Below are 23,358 nucleotides of genomic sequence, written 5' to 3'. Positions count from 1 at the left end.
TCTTCTTAATAAAACTGCCCAAGCTCTGAAGGATTGCATGAGGAACGTGAGTGAACAGTACTTTTCAAGTCCTGACTCAAGTTCTCAGTTGGATTGAGGTCAGGATTTGGCCACTCCAGGACATTAACTTTATTGCTTTTAATCCATTTCTGTGTAACTTTGGCTTTATGCTTTAATCAATTACTCTGTGTTTTATATTTGTAATTAATTTAGATCACTTTGTAGAGTTCTGTTTTCACTTTGACATAAGAGTCTTTTTCTGTTGACCAGTGTCAAAAAAGACAAATTATATCCACTGTGCCTCAATGTTGTAAAACAATAAAACATGAAAACTTCCAGTGGGAGGTAAATACATTTTATGGCGCTATATGTTAGTTTTAAATTGCAGAGATACCTAGGATAAAGAGACATCAATTTGTCCCATCCATCTGTAGTTTCCTACACTATTTAAATACACCACAACATAAACTTGGGGATGAAGATCTTATTAACTGTCAGGACACTCTTATAGATATATTCCGCCTGTATTAGGACTGCCCGGTTGTGCTGTAGGTTATCAATCTCTATGTTTAACAGTTCTTCTGTTCTAGGTATTTCCACTAGCCTCCGCATCCTCCTCTGCCTTCTGTTCCATTTCCTCTGCCTTTCTCTCCTCCCTGCTTCTCTTCCCTCTCCGCACCCCTCTCTCTCCCCTCTCCGGCCTGCCCCCCTCCCCCTTCCTGTCTCTCCCTCCTCGGGCCTCCCTCCCCTTCCACCTCCCTCCCCCTCCACCTCTCCCCCCCCCAACTCTCTCCCTGTCTCCTCTACCACCTCTCCATTTGCTGCCTTTAGCTGTGTCACCACGAAATAATTCTAGCCTTGCCACTGGTGGCTAATGGTCATCCAGACAGCATCCTGAATGCAGTCACAGCAGTCTTTTTGTAAACCAAGATTAGTTGGAATGATCACTTTTTATCCTGGTCATGGAGTTTTTATATGTTCAGTCTATTTTGTCTATTTATCCCCACACATTGCCTCCTTTTATCACTGCACATTCAATACAGTATGGTGTCACTAAATTATTGGATGCAGAAATGGAATGGATTAAAACATAGATCATGATATTCGCTGTTGTCAACCCCCCTCTCCCATTTCATGCAATTGCATGTACACTTTATAAATTTATTTTTGGGGCTGTGGCGGGGAATCTGTATTTGAAATACAACTTTGAAATATTTGGTGTAAAGATTTTCGTAGTTGACTTGTATGTTTTTATAAAAAGGTGAATCTCATTTCATGCATGATTATACCCATGTCTTCAGTGATGAATGATACTGCAGTAGGAAAGAACTGATAGATGGTGCACATTTTGGCAAAAGCATTTTCTATGCCTGAATGGAGAAAAAATTGTCAGTTATGCTGTTCTGTTTTATTTATGGTAGATAAATATACTGCAGTATTAGGTATTTTAAAATTATTAGTGGAGGGATGGAGACGTATTCATTACAGTTTTGTGATGTAGCTGCATAATCAGTGACTATATATTTGTAGACTACCACCAGAGTAGAATTTACAGCTGATGTGATTTTGTTTTAAAATGTAGAATCATTCTAATGTAGAGTAGGCTATGACTATATAGGCCTTAGAAAATAAAATTTCATACATGTGATTTATATGTGAAAGGTATATAACTAAAGCTATAATGGTGCCCAGATCTCCATGTTCAGTACATAAGCCTAATAATTTTAAATTTATAATGTGCACAGTTGGATTTTCTGGTAAGACAAAGGCAGCAGTCGTTATGATACAGTATTGATTTATGTTGAATGAAACTTCAGGTCTGCACATCACTATGCTTGTATCTATCCAGAAGTGCATTCCGTAATCAATAATCTCTAATGTATGATAATGAACATAAAACCTTCTTAAAAATAAACTCACTATTGGGTTTATAAGTTGAAAAAACTTACAAGAGTTTTAATTATGACTAAACACTATAATGTTGCCTCTAACTTCCATCCTGCCCTCAAATTCACCTGGTCCATTTCCAATACCTCCCTTCTCTTTCTCGATCTCACTGTCTCTGAAGACTGCTTGTCCACCGATGCCTATCACAAACCCACGGTTTCCCACAGCTACCTTGACTACACCTTGTCCCACCCTGCTACTTGTAAAAACACCATCCCCTTTTTTCAATTCCTTTGTCCCTGCTGTATCTGCTCTCAGGATGAGGCTTTTTCATTGTAGAATGAAGGAGATGTCCCTCTTTTTCAAAGAAAGAGGCTTCCCTTCCTCCACCATCAATGTTGCCCTTAACTGCATTTCTTCCATTTCATGCACGTCTGCTCTTATCCCATCCTCCCACCACCCTACCAAGGATAGGGTTCCTCTTGTCCTCACCTACTACCCCACCAGCCTCCGCGTCCAGCACATAATTCTCCAAAACTTCCGCCACCTCCAATGGGATCCCACCACCAAGCACATCTCCCCCACCCCCACCACTTTCTGCTTCCCGCAGGGATCGCTCCCTACATAACTCCCTTGTCCATTTGTCCCTCCCCACTGATCTCCCTCCTGGCACTTATCCTTGCAAGCAGAACAAGTGCTACACTTGTCCCTACACCTCCCTCCTCATTACCATTCAGGGCCTTAAACAGTCCTTCTAGGTGAGGCGACACTTTAGCTGTGAGTCTGTTGGGGTCATTTACTGTGTTCGGTGCTCCCAGTTTGGTCTCCTGTATATCCATGAGACCCAACATTAGATTGCGAGACTGCTTTGCTGAGCATCTACGCTCCGTTCGCTAGAACAAGCAGGATCTCTCAGTGACCGCCCATTTTAATTCCACTTCCCATTCCCATTCCCATTCTGACATGTCCATCCATGGCCTCTTCCACTGTCGTGATGAGGCCACACACTTAGGTTGGAGGAACAATACCTTCTATTCCATTTGGGTAGCCTCCAACCTGATGGCATGAATATCAATTTATCAAACATCCGGTAATGCCCCCCCCACCCTATGCCCCTCCCCTCACCACTTCCCATCCCCTTTTTCCTCTCTCACCTTTATTTCCTTGACCGCCTGTCACCTCCCTCTGGTGCTCCTCCCCGCTTTTTCTTTCTTCTATGGCCTTCTGTCTCTTTCACCAATCAACTTCCCAACTTCATCCCTCCCCCTCCAGGTTTCACCTATCACCTGATGTTTCTCTCTCCCCTCCCCCACCTTTTAAATCTACTCCTCAGCTTTTTTTCCCCAGTCCTGCTGAAGGGTTTTGGCCAGAAACGTCGACTGTACTTTTTTCCATAGCTGCTGCCTGGCCTGCTGAGTTCCTCCAGCATTTTGTGTGTGTTACTTGGATTTCCAGCATCTGCAGATTTTCTCTTGTTTGTGATTTGACTTCTGCAATTGCCTGTTTATCAATTGGCAAATTACTCAGAAATGCCAAGATGTTTCATAGTTTCATTTCTATTTTAATGTGCTACCTGTGCTGACTGTTTTTCCTTCCTAAATCTAGTTCTGACTGAGTGGATTCTTCAGCAAGAGCAAGTTAATAAAGTTAGTTCAAATGGATCAAGAGCAGTCTGCACTAAATCTCTTTGATAACTCTCACTCGATACCTCCTTGTGCAACTGGATCCTCTCGATTTTCTCATTTGAAGTACCCAGCCAGTTTGGATTTGCAACATCTCCTCCACTATTACCTGTAAGAAATCTACTGGTTACAAGGGCTTTGCGATTGATGAGAGGCTACAGAGGATTGTCGGTTCAGCCCCCTCCATCACGGGCACAACTCTCCCCACCTTTGTGGACAACTTCAAGAGTCTGAAGAAGGCAACATCCATCATTAAAGATGTTCGCCATCTGGGACATGCCTTCTTCAGGAGCCTGAAGATGTATGCTAAGTGTTTTAGTAATGTCTTCTTTTACTCCGCCATCAGATTTCTGAACGGTCCTTGTGAGGAATTGAGGATATAAAAAAAATCATTTTGAACCTATGTAACCTCTGGCTAAAAGAATAATTGGGACTGAATAGGAATTTTTGAACTGGAAGTAAACTGTGTCTTCAGCAGTTAGCTAAAACCGGCTTATACTAGTTCTCCCTTGGTTTGCAGAGAGACATTGAGAGTTTGATAACATTGTACATTGTACCCTCGTTTGAGTAGGGAGAGGAGGACTCACTGATAAGGACAGGAATGATATTCATCTGTAATTAAGTCAGGGCCTAGCAAAGGGAATAGCTGATAAAGACTGGACAGCACATCCATCTGTAATAGCAGACTCTCTTATCTGTAACTGGGTTTCTCACCGACATACTTGGTAGGCATACCAGTTCAAATGACATCTTGCAACAGTAATGTATGGGGCTTACTATGTATAAATATACAGCTGTAACCGGAGAGAGTGGGCTCACTTGTCGGATGGTAGCAGTACTTAAGTGCCTTCCCTCTGACAACTGGGTCTCAAACTCTTGCAGGAGGGTACGCAATAAACTGTTGTAACTATAAGAAGTTGGTCTCCTGAGTTTTATTCAGATTCAACTTTAACACTTATTATTCCTTCTCATTGTTCCTTTTTTATTTGTACTATGTTATGAGTATATAAAGGCAACTTAGTCTTGCGAGACCATGGATCTGTGCCTGGAAAGTCTTCACTCTCCAGGGTGCAGGCCTGGGCAAGGTTGTATGGAAGACCAGCAGTTGCCCATGCTGCAAGTCTCCCCTCTCCATGATGCCAATGTTGTCCAAGGGAAGGGCAAGATCTGATACAGCTTGGCACCAGTGTCATCGCAGAGCACTGTGTGATTAAGTGCCTTGCTCAAGGACACAACTTGCTGCCTCGTCTGTGGCTCAAACTCACGACCTTCAGGTCGCTAGTCGAATGCCTTAACCACTTGGCTACGTGAGTATACTACTTCGGATACTGTTGCGGGGGATGACCTAGTGCCAGTCTTGGCTCTGTGGCTAGAAAGAGAAGTGGGGATAAGGGGAGTGCAGTAGTGATAGAAGATTCCATAGTTAGAGAAGTAGACAGGAGATTCTGTGGACGTGAAAGAGACACCCCCAGATGGTATGTCGCCTCTCAGGTGCCAGGGTCAGGAAAGTCTCAGATCAGCTCCACAGCATTCTAAGGGGGAGGTGAGTAGCTGGAAGCTATGGTGCATATTAATACCAATGACACAGGTAGGAAAAGGGAGGAATTTCTGAAGAGAGAATATGGGGAATTGGGTACAAATCTGAAAAGCAGGGCCTCCAGGGTAGTAATCTCTGGATTTTTACCTGTACCATGTACTAGTGAGGGTAGGAAGAGTATGATTTGGGAGCTGAATGCTTGGCTGAGGAATTGGTGCAGGGGTCAGGGTTTCAGATTTCTGGATCATTGGGATCTCTTCAGGTATGACTTGTACAAAAAGGATGTGTTACACCTGAACTTGAGGGGTGCCAATATCCTTGCAGGCAGTTTTGCTAAAAATGATAGGGAGGATTTAAACTAATTTGGCAGGTGGATGGGAACTGGAGTGATGGGGCAGTTGATTTACAAGTAGATGCATCTCGTAGTGAGACTGGCAGATGATAAAGCAAAATTTGCAGTTAGTGGGATGACTTCAAGTGAAACATAGGGGCAAAATTGAAAAGCGTGATGAATACAGGACTGAAAGTGTTATATTTGAATGGTTGCAGTATTACAGGATAAGGTAGATGATCTTGGTAGTTAGAGATTGGAAGATATGACTTTGTGGTCATCATTGATCCGCGACTGAAAGCTGATCATAGTTGGGAGCTTGATATCCAAGGGTACACATTGTATTGAAAGGAAGGCAGGTAGGCAGAGGGCTGGGATGGCTCTGTTGGAAGAAAGTGAAATCAGATCCTTAGGAGGAGGTGACATAAGATCAGAAAATGTAGAATCCTTGTGGGTAGAGTTAATTAAGAAACTGCGAGGGTGAAAATACCCTTGATGAGAGTTATGTACTGGTCTCTGAACAGTAGGCAGGATGTGGGTACAAATTACAACAGGAGATAGAAAAGGTTTGTATAAAGGGCATTGTTATGCTAGTCATTGGGGATTTCACGGTGCAGGTAGATTGGGAAAATCAGGTTAGTGCAGGATCCTAAGAGGGAGAGTGTGGAATGCCTACAAGATGGCTTTTTAGAACAGTTTATGGTTGAGCCCCCTAGGGGAAAAGCAATTCTGGACTGAGCATTGTATAATGAATCAGATTTGATTAGGGAGCTTAAGGTGACGAAACCCTTAGGGGAACAGTGATCTTAATATTTAAATTGGGTTCTTTCAGGTTTCTCGCTTTGTGGCTGTCTATAAGCAGACAAATCTCAAGGTTATATAATTTATACATACTTTGATAATGTACTTTAAATCTTTGAATTCACCCTGCAGTTTGAGAGGGAGAAATTAAAGTCAGATGTACACATCAATATTACAGCAGAGTAAAGGGAATTACAGAGGCATAAGAAAGAGCTGGCCAGAGTTGATTGGAAGGGGACACTAACGGGTATGGGAGCAGAACAACAATGACTGGAGCTTATAGGAGGTGTTCGGAAGACCCAGGACAGATGCATTCCAAAGATAAAGAAGTATTCTAAAAGGAAAATGGTTGACAAGGGAAGTCAAAGACAGCATAAAAGCAAAAGAAAAGGCATATAATATAGCAAAAATGAGTGGGAAGTTAGAGGATTGGGAAGCTTTTTAAAAACCAACAGAAGGCAACAAAAGCCATAAGGAGAGAAAAGAATCCCCATTAAGGAGAGCTTTGTGGGCTGAAGGGCCTGTATTGTGCTGTATGTTTCTATGAAATATGAAGATAAGCTAGCCCATAATATAAAAGAGGATATCAAAAAAGTTTAGAGATATGATGAATAAAAAAGAGTTGAGAGTGGATATTGGATCACTGGAGGGGTCCTCTAGAACCTTTCCAGAATCTAGTGACTCTAGAAAGATGACTACAAATGCCTCCACAATCTCCTCAATGGGGTACAAAGAAATAGTGGACAAACTTAATAACTATTTTGTGTCAGTCTTTACTGTGGAGGACACGACCAATGTGCCAGAAACTCAAGGGGCAGAAGTAAATGTAGTTCCTATTACAAAGGAGAATGTGCTTGGAAAACTGTAAGATCTGAAGATAAATAAATGATTTGGACCAGATGGACTATTCCCCAAGTTTCTGAAAGATGGAGCTGAAGAGACTGTGGAAGTATTAGCAATGATATGTCTAGAAGCACTAGATTCTGGAGAAATATAAGCTGTCACTCCACACTTTACGAAGGGAGGGAGGTAGGCAGAAGAAAGGAAATTATAGGCCTGTTAGCCTGACTTCAGTGGTTAGGAAGATGTTGGAGTCCGTTATTAAGGATGAGGTTTCAAAGTACTTAGAGCACATAATAAAATAGGCCAATGTCAGCATGGTTTCCTTAAGTAGAAATCTTGCCTGCCAAATCTGTTGGAATTCTTTGAGGAAATAGCAGACAGGATAGAAAAAGGAGAGTTGGTGGATGTTGTTTATTTGGATTTTAAGAAGGCCTTTGACAATGTGCCGCACATGAGGCTGCTTAACAAGATAAGAGCCCATGGTATTACAGGAAAGGTACTAGCATGGATGAAAAATTGGCTAACTGGCAGGAGGCAAAGAATGAGAACAAAGAGGGCCTTTTCTGATTGCCTGCCAATGACTAGTGGTGTTCCACAGTGGTCGATGTTGAAACTGCTTTTCATGTTATATGCCCATGATTTGGATGACGGAATTGATGGCTTTGTGGCCAGGTTTACGAATAATACAAAGATATAGATAGAGAGGCAGGTAGTGTTGAAGAAGCGTGTAGTCTGCAGAATGACTCATAGAGATTGGGAGAATGAACAAAGGAGTGGCAGATGGAATATGGCGTAGGAAAGTGTATGAACATGCACTTTGGCAGAATGAATAAAAGTGTAGACTATTTTCTAAATGGGGAGAAAAAGAGACTTGGGAATTCTTGTGCAGGATTCCCTAAAGGTTAACCTGCAGGTTGAGCCTGCGGTAAGGATGGCAAATGCAATGTTAGCATTCATGTTGAGAGCACTAAAATATCAAAGCAAGGATGTGATGCTAAGGATCTATAAGGCATTAGTCAGTCCTCACTTGGAATATTGTGAGCAGTTTCAGGCCCCTTATCTAAGAAAGGATGTGCTGGGGGCGGTAGGGGGGAGTGGTCAAGAGGAGGCACATGAGAATGATTCCAGGAACGAAAGGGTTAATGTATGAGGACCTTTTGATTGCTCTAGGCCTGTAATTGCTGGAGTTTAGAGGAATGGGAGCAGATATCATGGAAACCTATTGTATATTGAAAGACCTACATAGACTGGATGTGGAGAGGATGTTTCCTATAGTGGGTGAGTCTAGGACTAGAAGGCACAGTCTCAGAATAGAGGGATGTCTGTTTAGAACAGAGATGAGGAGGAATTACATTAGCCAGACGGTGGTGTATCTGTGGAACTCATTGCCACAGATGGCTGTGGATGCCAAGTCATTGGATGTATTTAATGTGAAGGTTGGTAGATTCTTGATTAGTAAGGGCCTCAAGTTTGAGGAGAAGGCAGGATAATAGGGTTGAGAGGGATAATAAATCAATGGTGATGGAATGGCAGAGCAGACTTGATGGGCTGAATGGCCTAATTCTGCTCCTTTGACTTGTCTTTTTGTAATTCATAGATTTGTATGTCTTTGCACTATATTGCTGCTGCAAAACAACAAGCAGGGAACAGGGCTTACTTGGTTGTTGGTCTGTTTTGTTTTGTTCTGTGGTGTTCTGCTGAGCATTGTGAGCATGCTATGTTGGCGGTGGTGACATTTGCGGGCTGTCTCCAGTAATCCCCGAGTGTGTTGGTTGTTGATGTGAGCCACGCATTTCACTGTACATTTTGATGTACATGTGGTAAATAAATGAACCTGCATCTGAGCTATTATGGAACACATAAGGGTTGATAAATCCCAAGGATGGATGAGTCTGGAAGATAGTTAATGTTGTTTTATTTAAGAAGGGCAGCATGAATACACCAGGTAACTGATCCTTGGATAGTGGTAGGGAAATTAGACCATAAGACATATGAACAGAATTAGGCCATTTGATCCATCGAGTCTGCTCCACCATTCAATCATGGCTGATTTATTTTTCCTCTCAACCCCATTCTCCTGCCTTGTCCCTGTAACCTATTATGCCCTTATTAATCAAGTTCCTATCAACATCTGCTTTAAATTTACCAAAAAACTTATGCTACGTCCACACTACGCCGGATAATTTTGAAAACGCCGGTTTCGAGTAAAAACGACAGGCGTCCACACTAAGCGTTTTTCAAAATATCTCCTTCCACATTAGACAGATATTTGGGCAAATCTCCTCTACTGGGCATGCGCAGGACACACAGAAAACAAGCGAAGAGGAATGGGTATACTTAGTGCGCGTTTGTCCAGTTACAGAGTAGAAAATTTTAAAAGGAATTGCTCTTGGCTCTCGCGCAGGAGGACTTAAAACTTAAAAAAAACAAATACTGGAGCATATGGAGGCAGCCGACAGGGAGTTCACGGACAGTATGACCCGGCTGACGACAAACATTGAAAAACTGACTAACTCTGTTGCATTAATAAAGCACCTTGTTAAATGTATAAAACGTCTGCATCAGCGTTATCTTGTATTTCCATACAATGTTACATTAGGCTGTTACACATCTATTGTCAGAGAAGTACTTGCATAAATACCTCCATACAAGCAAGGACGGAAAACAGGGCGAAGTGAGTATACTTATTTATTCAGTAAGCTATGGGTCAAAGTATTTGGTGAGTACATTTCTAACCCTTCTGGCTTCAGTCTAGTCCGTCTGTTCTGAAATTGTTAAGTGGTGGCGTTCAAGAAAACAACGAATATCTGTTCCGGCACATCATGACAGCGTTTTTAAATAATCAAAAAAGCTCACTTTACAATTTAACTCTCACACCGTTCACACTGACTGCGCGTTATAACAGCTTGTGCAGTACCAAGCAGAAGCAGAAAAAAGCATTGTTGTTGTGGTGTTGTCATGACAACGTTTTTAAATCTCTCCGGTTACCCCGTACACATTACGCCAGATATTAAGCGTTTTCAGATTTATTCACTCTGGAGAGTGTTTTCGAAAATCTCCGTTTTCGGGGGCTGAAAACGCCGTTTCAGTGTGGACGGGAGGGCAAAACGAAGAGAAAAAGCTTCGTTTTCAAAATTATCCGGCGTAGTGTGGACGTACCCTTAGTCTCCTCAGCCACCTGAGGCAATGAATTCTACAGATTTACCACCCTCTGGCTAAAGAAATTTCTTCTCGTCTCTATTCTAAAGGGGCACCCTTCTATTCTGAAGCTATACCCTCTCATTCTAGACTCCCCCACTAATGGAAACATCTCTTTTTCACATTATCTTGGTACCGGTGGCAATAACGAACCAATACCAATATCAGGACTGTTTTATTTTACTCCTCTTTGTTTACTTTCCTGTAGGTGGCACACCTCCCACTAGATCAGCTAACACTAGCAATCAATCTAAAGTGGTCGCAACAGCATTTGTCATCTGGACCCTCTTGTTCTCCCCAATTGTATATAAAGTCATAGAGAAGTACGGCACTGAAACAGGCCCCTTGGCCCATCTAGTCCATGCCGAAACTATTTAGATTGCCTACTCCCATTGACCTGCATTGGGACCATAGCCCTCCACACTCAATCTACCTATCCAAACCTCTCTTAAACATTGAAATCAAGCCCAGATACACCACTTATGCTGACAATGCATTCCACTGACAACCCTTGGAGCAAAGAAGTTTCCCCTCATATTCCCCTTAAACTTCTCACCTTTCACCCTTAACCCATGACCTCTGGTTTTATAGTCCCACTTCTTTTATTTACTCTATCTATACGCCTTGTAATTTTGAATACTTCTATCAAATCTCCTCTTAATATTCTATGCTCTAAAGAATACAATCTTAACTTATCCAGTCTTTCCTTGTAACTCGGGTTCTCCAGAACTGGCAACATCCTTGTAAATTGTCTCTGTACTCTTTCAACCTTATTTATATCTCTGCTGTAGGTAGGTGACCAAAACTGCACACAATACTCCAAGTAAGACATCACCAACATCTTAGATAACTTCACTTCAACATAACATACCATTTCCTGTACTCAGTACATTGATTTATGAAGCCCAATGTGCCAAAAGGTTTCTTTACAACCCCATCTACCTGTGACACCACTTTTAATGAATTACGGACCTGTATTCTCAGATCCCTTTGTTCTACCACACTCCGGAGTGCCCTACCATTCACTGTGTAAGACCTACCCTGGTTGGTCCTACTGAAGTACAAAACCTTCGCACTTGTCTGCATTAAATTCCATCTGCCACTTTTCAGCCCATATTTCCAGCTGATGCAGATCTCTCTGCAAGCTATGATAGCCTTCCTCACTGTCCACTAAACCCCCCAATCTTGATATCATCTACAAATTTGCTGATCCGGTTTTCCACTTTACCATCCAGAGCATTGGTACAGAAAAGCACCCAGCACCAATCCCTGTGGCACACCACTAGTCACAGGCATGCAGTCAGATAGGCAACCCTCTACTCCAACTCTTTGGCTTCTCCTACAAAGCCAGTGTCAAATCCAATTTACTATCTCATCCTGAATGCCAAACGACTGAACCTTCTTGACCAGCCTCCCATGTGGAAGGGACCTTGTCAAAAGCATTATTAAAGTCCATGTAAACAACATCCACTGCCTTGCCTTTGTCCACTTCCTGGTAAAGTCCTCAAGAAACTCTAAGATTGGTTAGAGATTACCTCCCACGCACAAAACCATGCTGACATCCTTAATCAGTCCATGTCTATCCAAATACTTACAATATATATCTGGTCCCTTAGAATACCTTCCAATAGCTTCCCACAACTGATGTCAGACTCACTGGCCTATAATTTCCTGGTTTATGTTTAGAGCCTTTTTTAAACAGTGGAACAACATTGGCTATCTGCCAATCCACTGGTACCTCAGGATGATTTAAATATCTCTGCTGGGCCTCCAGCACTTTCTACCCGTAGGGTCTGGGGAACACTTTGTCAGGTCCTGGGGATTTATTCACCCTGATTTGCCTCTGGGTAGAAAACACCTCCTCCTGCATAATCTGTACAGGGTCCATGAAGTTAATGCCACTTTGCCTCACTTCTATAATTCTGTGTCCATTTCCTGAGTAAATGCAGATGTAAAAGAATTCATTTAAAATCTTCCGATCTGTTTTGGCTCCACACATGGATTACCATTCTGGTTTTACAGGGAACCACTTTTGTCCCTTGTTATGCCATAAGCTCCTCATTTGTTCCTACTTACCCAATCCTGCTATGCACCTCCTTTATTTCTCTTAACCAGTGCCTCAATACCCCTTGTAAACCAAGGTTCCTTGTTATCTTCCTTTTATTCTGACAGGCACATACAAGCTTTGTACTCTCAAAATTTAATGTTTTGAAGGACTCACACTTACCAAGTATACCTTTGCCAGAAAGCAGTCTGTCCCAGTCCACACTTGCCAGATTAATTCTGATACCATCAAAATGGGCCATTCTCCAATTAAGAATCTCAACCTGCAGACCAGACCTATCTTTTGGCATATTTACTTTGAAAATAATGACATTGTGATCATTGGATGCAAAGTGTTCCCCTACGCAACCTTCTGTCAGTCACCTGCCCTGTCTCGTTCCCTAATAGCAGATCCAGTATCGCACACACTCTTGTTGGAACTTCTACATACTGATGAAAGAAATTTTCCTGAATGTACTTGACAAACTCTATCCCATCTAGTCCTTTTACAGTATGGGATTCCCGGTCAATATGCATAAAGTTAAAATCACCTACTATAATATCCTTGTGTTTCTTGCAAGAGTCTGTGATCTCTTTCCAAATTAGTTCCAAGGACTGTTGGATAGTCTGTAATATAGCTCCATTGACATGGTGAAACTGTTGGATAGTCTGTAATATAGCCCCATTGACATGGTGAAACTTTTCTTATTTCTCAATTCCACCCATAATGCCTCTCAGTTGGTTTCTCCAGTCTGACCTAATGGAGCCCTGCCATGACATTTTCCCTGACTAGTAACATCACCCTTCCTGTTCTGTCACATTTAAAACAATGGAACCCTGCAATATTGAGCTATCAGTCCTGCCCCTCCTGCAGGCAAGTCTCAATACTGGGTATAATGTCATAATTCCAGGTATAGATCTACCCTTGAGCTCATGAACCTTTCCTACGATACTTCTTGCACTGAAATGTATGCAGCTCAGGACACTAGTTGCACCTTTTGATTTCTGACTTTGAGGTCTTACCAACATCTGTCTCCGCAACCTGTCCACCAATTGTTGTGACACTTTAATTCCCATCCCCCTGCAACTCCAGTTTAAACCCCATTGTGCAGCATTAGCAAACCTTCTTTCTAGGATATTAGTCCCCCTCCAGTTCAGGTGCAAACTGTCCCTTCTATAAAAGTCCCACCTTCCCTGGAAGAGAGCCCAATGATCCAAAAATCTTATTCCCTCCCTCCTACACTAACTCCTTAGCCATGTTTTAAACTGTATAACCTTCCTAGTTCTGGCCTCATTAGCACATGGCATGGATGGCAATCCTGAGTTCACAACCCTGGAGGTCCTGCCCTTTAACTTAGCACGTAACTCCCTGAACTCCCTTTGCAGAGCCTCATCGCTCATCCTACTTATGTCATTGGTACTTACGTCAACCATGACCTTGGACTGTTCACCCTCCCACTTAAGAATGCTGAGGACTCAATCCTAGATGTCTTGGACCCTGCCACTCGGGAGACAGCAGACCATCTGGGAGTCTTGTTCTCACCCACAGAACCTCCTGTCTGGTCCCCTAACAAATCCCCTATCACCACAGTGCACCTCGTTTCCCCCTTCCCTTCTGAGTCACAAAGGCAGACTCAGTGCCAGAGATCCAATTGCTATGACTTTCCTCTGTTAGGTCATTGCTCCCCCCCCCCCCAAAAAAAAACTGTATCCAAAGTGGGATACCTGTTGTTGAGAGGGATGGCCTCAGGGGTACTCTGCACTGGCTCCTTAACCCCTTTCCCCTTCCTGACTGTCACCCAGTTTCCTGTGTCCTGCACCAGGTGGTCCACCGCAGGGGTGATTGATAAGTTCCTGGCCTTGGTTAGAAAGAGATGAGTTATACAGCTCTTGTTACATGCATGTGTAGTTCAACTCTTTGAGTGAAAATCCAGAAAGTTTGAAGTTAATAACTCATCTCCTTCTACCTTAGGCCACAAACTTATCAATCACCCCTGCTGTGGACCACTTCTGAGGTCCAAGACGCCAACTTCTACAAAGAAGGAATCCGCATGCTCCACGAACACTGGACGAAGTGTGTAATTGTAGGAAAAATAAATGTGCTAGGTTTTCTAAAATTGGCTCCTTCTACCTTAGGCCACGAACTTATCAATCACCCCTCGTAAGTATAAATAAGTCATATGGTCCCTGACTGCAGTGTTTGTGAAGTAAATGTTTGGAATAGTGGCTGAAGTGCCAATCAAATGGCTGCTTTAACATTGAGCATTGTTAGAGCTTTGCTCCTACAGGCAAGTGGAGAGTATTTCATCACATTCCTAACATGCTTTGTACTGGAGTATATATCCCGTCATTTGCCAGTTTTGTTCCAAAAATAAGGGTCGCAATGTGAGCTGATTGGTGGATACATAGCAACCGTGCCAAACTTCCATTATTTGCCAGTGTCCCCTGGCAAATCTTAATCCACATTGATCTCATGGTGCCTCGTTCATGCTGATCATGTCAGCGGTAAAGACAACCTCACTCTATCCAAATTTCTTTCTTGTGAGGTAATGAAACGTGTTTTTGTTTTTTCATCTCATTAATGTTTGTTTACGCAACTCATTTAATATTTGTTTTCTGCCATTTCACTATATTTCATTTTAGTCTTAAAAATCACAAATTCTAGTCATCACAAATTGTGCAGTAAATAACTAGAAACTACCAGTGGGTGCATTTACTTTCAATGTCTATGCCACTAGATATTTTCATTTGACTGCAGAGGGTAATGTTCAGCTTCTTAAGGTAGTGATGGAAGTACCTCTGTTACCACTAATTCATGCCAGACAGACAGACAAGTGTCCATTTCTTTATCCAACTGCTCCATTTAACAAAGCAACAAGGAACTATTGAATCAATAAATTTCTATTTCCCATACACCCTTCCATCATGAGAAAAAATTATCAAGTGGGTATTTTTTTTTAAAAAAAGCTTAAAGTGTGTGCTCAGTGACCTCTTGAAGAAATGTAGTGTATCACACTGATTCCTGGAAGTCACTTCATGATTGCTCAAAATGGAGAAGAAGCAGTGGAATGGTGTTGAAAACCTTCAGACGATGCAGCAGGAGAACACTGACTACAGAAGAAGCAAATCACTCCGTAAAGCTTCACCCCACCCACTCTGTCAGCCATCATGTGTCACATCTTTGGAAGAGTCTGGGTTCTCCCATTGTCTCATTATCCACCTTGGAATCTGCAAAGTCATAGCTGAAGTAAGTACTCAACACCAAGGATTGCCAAAGAACAAAATAAATAATTTGTAAGAAGAGCTTTATTTAGATGGCTTTGGATTTATTTTCTCACAATGCAAGAATCATTAAAATCAAAGAAATACATTATGTGAAAAATTTGGAACCATTTGATTAAGCTTGGCAAATGGTGAAAACACGTACAGAAAATCATGAACTTTATGCACGCTTCCCATCCCCATCCCAAAATTAGTGGTTCAAATACACCAAAATATGTGTTTGGCTCACTACCAATGAGCATTTTTGTGCTGAGACAAAGACCAGGAGATCCCTCTAGCATGGTGAGAGACCAGTTTTATAGGTAAGCAGTCAGTGATATAACTGGTGTTTCAGTGAGTAGTGAACAACTTCACTGATCTGGTCACCTTCCAAGTAGCAAAGTGATTTGTGCCAACAAATTACAGTTGGTTGACAGGTGAGACCTTCTAATCTTCGGTGGCGTGAAGAGATACATTAGCTGGTACAGATTACCCAGCCTTGGAATTCCTCTTATTATTTATATGTCTAATACAGGTTTTCGATCTCAAGTATGTGGGACCTTGTGAATGATGTCTTTGAATATCAAGGACAGTTGATTAAATTCTGCAGAGATGTCTATTACTTTGCAATTGTTAGGCATTAATGTTAACTGCTACTTCATAGCCTATGCTTGAATGTTGTATGGGCCTTGCTGCATACAGGTATGGATGACTTCATCTTTTGAACATGTGTAGGCCTTGCTGCATACAAGTATGGATAGACTATAGACCATAGAAATCTACAACACAATGTTGTGCCAACCACGTAACCTTTTCTAAAAACTGCCTAGAATTTCTATACCACATAGCCCTCAATTTTTCTAAGCTCCATGTACCTATCTAAGAGTCTCTTAAAAGACCCCATTGTATCGGCCTCTACCACTGTCGTTGGCAGTGAATTCCACATACCCATCACTCTCTGTGTAATTTTTAAAAAACAGCAGCAACAACAGCTTGCCTCTGACATCCCCCTTGTACCTACTTCCAAGCACCTTAAAACTATGTCCCTTTGTGTTAACCATTTCAGCCCTGGGGGTAAATCCTCTGGCTATCCACATGATCAGTGCCTCACATCATCTTATACGCCTTTATCAGGTCAGCTCTCATCCTCTGTCGCTTCAAGTTCACTCAACCTATTCTCATAAGGCATGCTCTCCAATCCAGGCAGCATTCTTGTAAATCTCCTCTGCACTCTCTCTATAGTATCTACATCCTTCCTGTAGTAAGGTGATCAAAACTGAACACAGTACTCCAAGTGGAGTCTAACTAAGGTCTTGTATCACCTTAGTTAATACAATGTTACCTCACGGCTCTTGGAACTCAGTCCTACGGTTGACGAAGGCCATCGCACCATACGCCTTCTTAACAACACTGTCAACCTGTGCAGCAGCTTTGAGTGTCCTATGGACATGGACCCCAAGATCTCGCTGATAACTTCACTTTCTGAACATTATGTAGGCCTTGCTGTATACAAGTATGGATGACTTCATTTTCTGAGGTGTTGAGAAAGGAATTGAACATTTGTCCTCATGGTCTAAAATTTCCACTTGTAATGACAAGCAAGTAATGAATGAAACAGCAGAATTGTAGACCTATTGCACTTCCCTTCTGGAATTATGCTGTTTAATGTTTGGATGAAAGGTGTAATGAGGGGGTCTTTGTGACACAAAGTAAGTATTGGTACCAACATTATTGGTGTGTAGGTGCTGCTTGTTAACATTGTTGATAACAAACTTTCCACATGTGCAAAATATTGTTAGTTACCATTGACATCCTGATCAACAAAATCTAAGCAATAGAATTAAGGTTCAAACGCAATAATGAAATTGACGTGAATTCTTTAAAACAGAAGTATCTCTTTCTCTCAACTTCGATCTGCCTTATAAAATGGATGACACAAAATGTACTAGTTGCTTCAGAAGTTTATTTTATGTCCTCTTTCTGTCTCTGTTCTGATTGAATGTTGTTATCTTAAAGACTGACAAGTTAGGTTAAAATATTTTGATAACTAGAAGTATTGCCATATTTAAATAACTTGATCTTCACAAGCAAAGTTAGTCAAATGTGTTTTCAGAAAAACTGATATACTTAGGTTCAGAAATAAAACCTGAAATTTCAGCAGCTCTGGTAGCGTTGTGAGGGATGTAAACAGAAAATCCTGGAAACATTCAGCAGGTAAGACAGCCTATGTGGAAAGAGAAGCGGTTAACATTTCAGATCTGGGTTCCTTCATCAGAATTGGGAAATGGAGAAAACAAGTTAGTAAGTTAGTAATGGGTAAAAAAAAAAAGCAGAATACGTCTGATAGGTGAAGTCATATGGGTTAATGGGGCAGTTACAGTACCAGTTAATACATAATGCTGCTTTGCATTAATAGTGAGGCTGTGAGACATGTCCAACAGGCCAGTGAAAGAAAAATAGAACCGTAATGATTTCAGGCAGAAATTACTTCTGATAAAGACAAACAGTAAGTTACCCAACTTTGGCAAATTCAGTATTGAATCTGAAAGGCAGCAACATATTCAGTTGAAGGATGAAATGTTGTTTCTCAAGTTTGTATTGGATTTTGTTATAATGGTGCAGGAGAGAACAGACAGAAGGGTTAGAGTGGGAGTAGAATGGAGAATTTAAGTGACTGGCAACAGGAAGCTCAGGGTCACTCTGTAGACAGAGTGCAGGTACTCTGCAAAGTGACACCCAATGTGAGTTTCGTTTCTGTGATGTAGAGAACTGCATTGTGAGCACTAAATGCAGCAGACTGGATTGGAAGAAGCTCTCATTTCAGTTTCCTAGTGTTTGGAATATTTTGCTTTGAGATTGGATTCAATGCTGACATTTGCCACTCATCCAATTTTACTTTGCCTTGAATTTTAACAGTCTTATTGTATGAGATATAAAATTTGCTTTTGCGTTTTCTGCTTTACAGATTAAATTATGATTGCTTAATATCTAATTTAACAATAATTGTTTTTTGGGGGGAAATCAAGTGTGTCTCAGTAGAATTTTGATGTCATAGGTTAAGTGTGACTGAAAAATTACTTGGGTGTCAATTGTACTGGTGGAATAACATTTTAGCTACTATCTGAGTAGGTTTTTTTAAGAATATGAATTCTGGTAGAGTAGGGATAGTTGGGTTGGGGTGAAGTTTACATATTTTGTAGACCTTTTCATACACTTCAATGTTATTTGAACTTTTAATGCCCTAAGTTCGGTCTTCCCAGATTTGAAACAGCTTTTGTGTTTTTAATGTCCTCATTCTCTCTTCCTGTGTTTCTCTCCTTGGAGAAATCCATGCTTTTGTGAAGAGGGATGTAGTTGGTTTTTGGTTCATGAAATTGGAAAAACATACTTCCTGCATATTTACTTGTCTTAATAATTAAAGGATAAAATGTATTCATTTATTTATATATAGCATGGAATAGGCCTTTCTGGCCCTTCAAGCTGAGTTGCCCAGCCCTATTTAACCCTAGCCTAATCACATGACAATTTACAATGACCAATTAACATATCAACCAGTACATCTTTGGACTGAAGGAGGAAACTGGAGCACACAGAAGAAACCATGCAATCACGGGGAAAATATACAAATTCCTTACAGAGAGCGGCAGGAAATGAATTGGGTCACTGGTACTGTATAGCGTTGTGCTGACCACTACGCAACTGTGCCACCATAACTGGATTGGTGATATTGTGGTGTTCATTCTAGTCATTCCAAAACATACTAACAGATGGGTTTCCCTCTCCTTCCATCAGGTATTTTTGCTGTAACTTTAGTTCAGAATGCCATTAGTGAAGAGGAACATAGAACCAAGATACTTGTGCCATACAGTGCTGCCAGGAAATATCCGTAATGAACTGGAATGTGTCACTAATGTTTCTCTAGCAAATGTAATCCGACAGTTAAGCAGCCTCAGTAAGTCATTTGAATTTCACTATTTCCTCTTGTGTTTTGTATTATGATTTATTGTTGCCAAGTAAAGCATCATGTCATAATTCTCAATGCTGTGAGAACAAATGATCAAAATGTTACAGTAGGTGCATTGCGTTGTTGATAGTCTTGCTTAATTAAAGCTTGAACATTTTTGGGTTTAATGATTTTTAGGGGTAGTGGTGGAAGGAACTTTTTATCCTCTCCAAAGATCTGGAGAAATTTTTCATATAATAGAATTATAGTCAGCCTGTAAAATTCAGTGTCAGCAATCTATGCCAGCTATGTAGAATTTCAATTTTGCTTTTGCCTGTTGCTTTCAAATGTGCCTGTAGGCCACTAGCTATTTGTCTATGAGACATGTTGGTCAGAGGCCTATTCAAAAAGAAAACACCAGAAGAGCAAGTACATTATGAAAATGCAGACTTGTGAAATGATGCTTTGCAGGTAGTTGGAAGTGAATCAAAATATGTTTGTGTTTACATGAAGGAAAATTAGATTTTTATTGAAGATATGGTTGATGGAAAAATTTGGAATCATTTGGTCAAGCTTGGCAAATGGTGAAAACGCACAGAAAATCATGAACTTTATGCGCGCTTCTATAAAAATATAATGTGGTTATTTCTACATCAGCCACTTTTCAGAATTTACAGCTCCTTTACAATACATGGCATTACATATGTTTTAAAAGTGTAGTCTCAGCTGCTGGAATTGGAAATAAATATTTGACAAAAATTAAAATGCATGAGAAAGAGGACATCACTTAACATGTAATCAGGGTCTGCACATCTGATCACCATTGATGGGAGAACTATGTTCTACAGTTGGTCTCCTCACAGAGTCCAGCAGGGGAATGCAAACTTTCATGGATTTTCCAGATCTTGCACTTGGAAATTTGCACACTAATTTGGTGAAAGGCATTGGTTTTAGTGAGGAAAATCAGCTAAAGAGAAGATAAGTGCAAGTTTATTTCCTTTATAAATTTGTGTTGATTTTAATCCACAAGATTTCATAAAGGTTTCATTTATAAGAAAGAAATAAAATTGGTCTACACTCAACTTCTTACACTGGTAAATTGGTTCAAAGGCAATGCTGATTTGGTGCCTGTGAAATTTGATTACCCCTGCACTATATTGGGCCTTATTAGTCTGCTGGGAGCTGCCATCTCTTGAATGAATGTATCTTTGGGCCCATTCCAATTATGAGCGGACTTCAAGGGCATTCATCAATCTGTTAAAGAATTGGGCCTTGGATACTGAGTGTGAAATAGTTTTCGCTGATCTACATTTTATGTCCTGCAAGTAATCGTAATACACAACACAAATTTCTTTCACTGTTGGATAGATGCTTACACTTGATTTATCAGGTTTTTGTCATTGACACCACCTTAGAGATTTTCTTCTCCAAATTTTAACCTTTGTTTTAAACCCCAGGTAAATATGCAGAAGATATATTTGGAGAACTCTTCAATGAGGCTCATAGCTTCTCCTTCAGGGTTAACTCTCTGCAGGAACGTGTCGACCGCCTCTCTGTTAGTGTCACCCAGCTGGATCCAAAAGAGGAAGAATGTAAGTCTTTAAATACAGTCGATACGAGTTATTTAGGACACATTGGACCGGTACATTTTGGCCCAATTAAGCATCTACCCCAATCAGCCAAAGCTTCATAGAAATAGTTAAAAGGGTATAAAAAAGAACTCAACCTGAGTAACAAATTATGTATTTAAATAAAACACAAAAACTATCAATACTACAGCAATACTATAAAACTGTATTAGTTCCTAATACTTATTGATGGAGAAATTCATCCGCATTGTGTTCTTTTGATTGTAAATGAATGAAATCAGCACAGACACCTAGTGCAGATAATGGACTACTGTTGATGATTGCATCCTCCAAATCTTCATTTTCATTGTAATATTCAAGAAGTAGCAAAATTGTTACATTTTGACTCCTGGCCATTTCTGACATCTGCAAACCTGAATGCTTGAAACTGCAGTGAGAAAAACAGTTTTGAGTTGTCTTACTGCTTATTTCTTGCCAACAATCAGTGACAAAAATTGCTGCTTTTTGAATGCAAACACACATAACTGATGTATGTAAAAACTTTTCACTCAAAGTATAGTGTTGATCTAATGGCCATGCAAGTGCATGAGACTGATGTTTAGAAACTGTTGAGCAACAGACTCCAGTCCCAATTAAGTGGCATAGTGTCCTGGCTATTTTCTTGATTAGTTTTTGTTCTTTTAAGAGTTGTCCTTATCTGATGGCCCAATTAACTGGAATTCACTGTATGCAATTTATACAGTGAGAAAAATTATTATAAGTTTCATGCTGAAGTCTCTCTCAAATATCCCAGTATTTTTGACACAGACAGGATCTTACTCCTAACTCAAGTTTTGGTTTGCGCTAGCAGTGTGATGCACATTCTATTCCTTGGCTCTTTATTGTACTCAGAGCCATAAAATTATAGTACAGGAAAGGCTATTTGGTCCTTCATGTCCATATTCCAAGGTTGCTTAGTAAGGTTGCATAATAAGGTTGCTTAGGTTTGAATATTCATGTCTTCATCCAAGTACTTTTCAAATATCTTGACATCTTTTATCTTCATGATTGGGTAATGAATTTCAGACCCATATTATTTGGATTAAAATAAAATTCCTTTCTCCCTTCTAATCTTCATATCAATTAGCTTTAACGATTATAGGAAGATAAAGCAAATGCAACAAAAATCATGTTTGACTAATCTATTAGAGCTCTTTGAGGAGATGACCCCGGAACAGATAAGTGGAATCAATGGACGTGGTGCTTCCAGAAGAATTTCGATAAAGTCCTGTAAAGATGTTTGACAAAGTTAGAGCGCATCGAATTAAGGGTAATGTATTGACATAGATGTAGAATTGGTTATCGGCCAGAAACAAAGAGCAGGAATAAACAGACCACTCTCAACTTGCGAGACTGATGTTCAGGGTTTCTATAGTTCAGTGTTTGGTTCCAGATATTCATATCTATATCAACTGTTTGTTGATACTAAACTGGGTGAGATTGTAAGTGCAGAAGAAGGTGTAAAGAGGCTTCAAGCTAGGTAAGTATTGAAATCCAAAGGTGTGCTTCTACACAAGTCACTGAAAACCATCCTGAAGATTAGGGAAGCATTTAAGAGGGCAGATAGGTTATTAGTCTTTACAACAAGGGGGTTGATTATAGAAGTAAAGATGCCTTAACTGAAGTTGTGTAGGGCCTAGATGAGCATGTTTTGTGAGCAAGTTTGGTTTCCTTGCCTAGAGTAGGATGTACTTTAAGAGGGATTGCAGTGAAGATTTACTAGGTTGGTTCCAGGGATAGTGGGTTTGCTGAATGAGGAGAGATTGAATCAATTGGGAGTTTATGATTATGAAGAGACTTCCCCTCAAAACTTGTACAATTCTTTAACGATTTGGCAAGCTAGCTGAAGGGCAATGAGGAATCTGGGACCAGGGGTCTAATTTGAGAACAAAGGGTAAGTAAGCCACTTAGAATTGAAATTAAATAAAATTTCTTTTCTTAGAGGGTGATCAACCTTTGAAATTTATTATCTTGCCTGGCTGTGGAGGCTCATTAATGTGTTTATAGGTTGATAGATTTCTAGACATTGAGGGTATCAAGGGATACAGTAATACGGCTGGAATATAACAAGGTAGCAGATCATCTTTTATTTCAATGAATAGTGGAGCAGATTCAAGGAGCTCACGTTTATTATCACTGACAAATGACATGAATTTTGTTGTTTTGGTATAACAGTGGAGCAAAGATCTATAAGTTGCAAACAT

At 40.6% G+C, this 23,358-nt stretch overlaps 1 protein-coding gene across 5 annotated transcripts in view; it reads left to right on the top strand.

Moving 5' to 3' along the window:
- wasf1 (WASP family member 1) overlaps nucleotides 1-23,358 on the top strand; it is an 81,871-nt gene that overhangs the window by 35,185 nt on the left and 23,328 nt on the right. For 4 of the 5 annotated variants that reach the window (XM_072246395.1, XM_072246380.1, XM_072246387.1 and 1 more), the window contains 2 exons: nucleotides 19,376-19,535; nucleotides 20,984-21,118. The exons of the other annotated variant lie outside the window; for it this stretch is intronic. In XM_072246395.1, coding sequence (XP_072102496.1) covers nucleotides 19,403-19,535; nucleotides 20,984-21,118 — 268 coding nt within the window. In that variant the 5' untranslated portion in view covers nucleotides 19,376-19,402. The remainder of the gene's footprint in view (nucleotides 1-19,375; nucleotides 19,536-20,983; nucleotides 21,119-23,358) is intronic. 5 annotated transcript variants of the gene reach the window in all.

Source organism: Mobula birostris, chromosome 2, assembly GCF_030028105.1.
Source record: "Mobula birostris isolate sMobBir1 chromosome 2, sMobBir1.hap1, whole genome shotgun sequence".
Lineage (NCBI taxonomy): Eukaryota > Metazoa > Chordata > Chondrichthyes > Myliobatiformes > Myliobatidae > Mobula > Mobula birostris.
The sequence above is the reverse complement of the archived record's forward strand: the minus strand, read 5'-3'. Positions and strand labels throughout refer to the sequence as shown.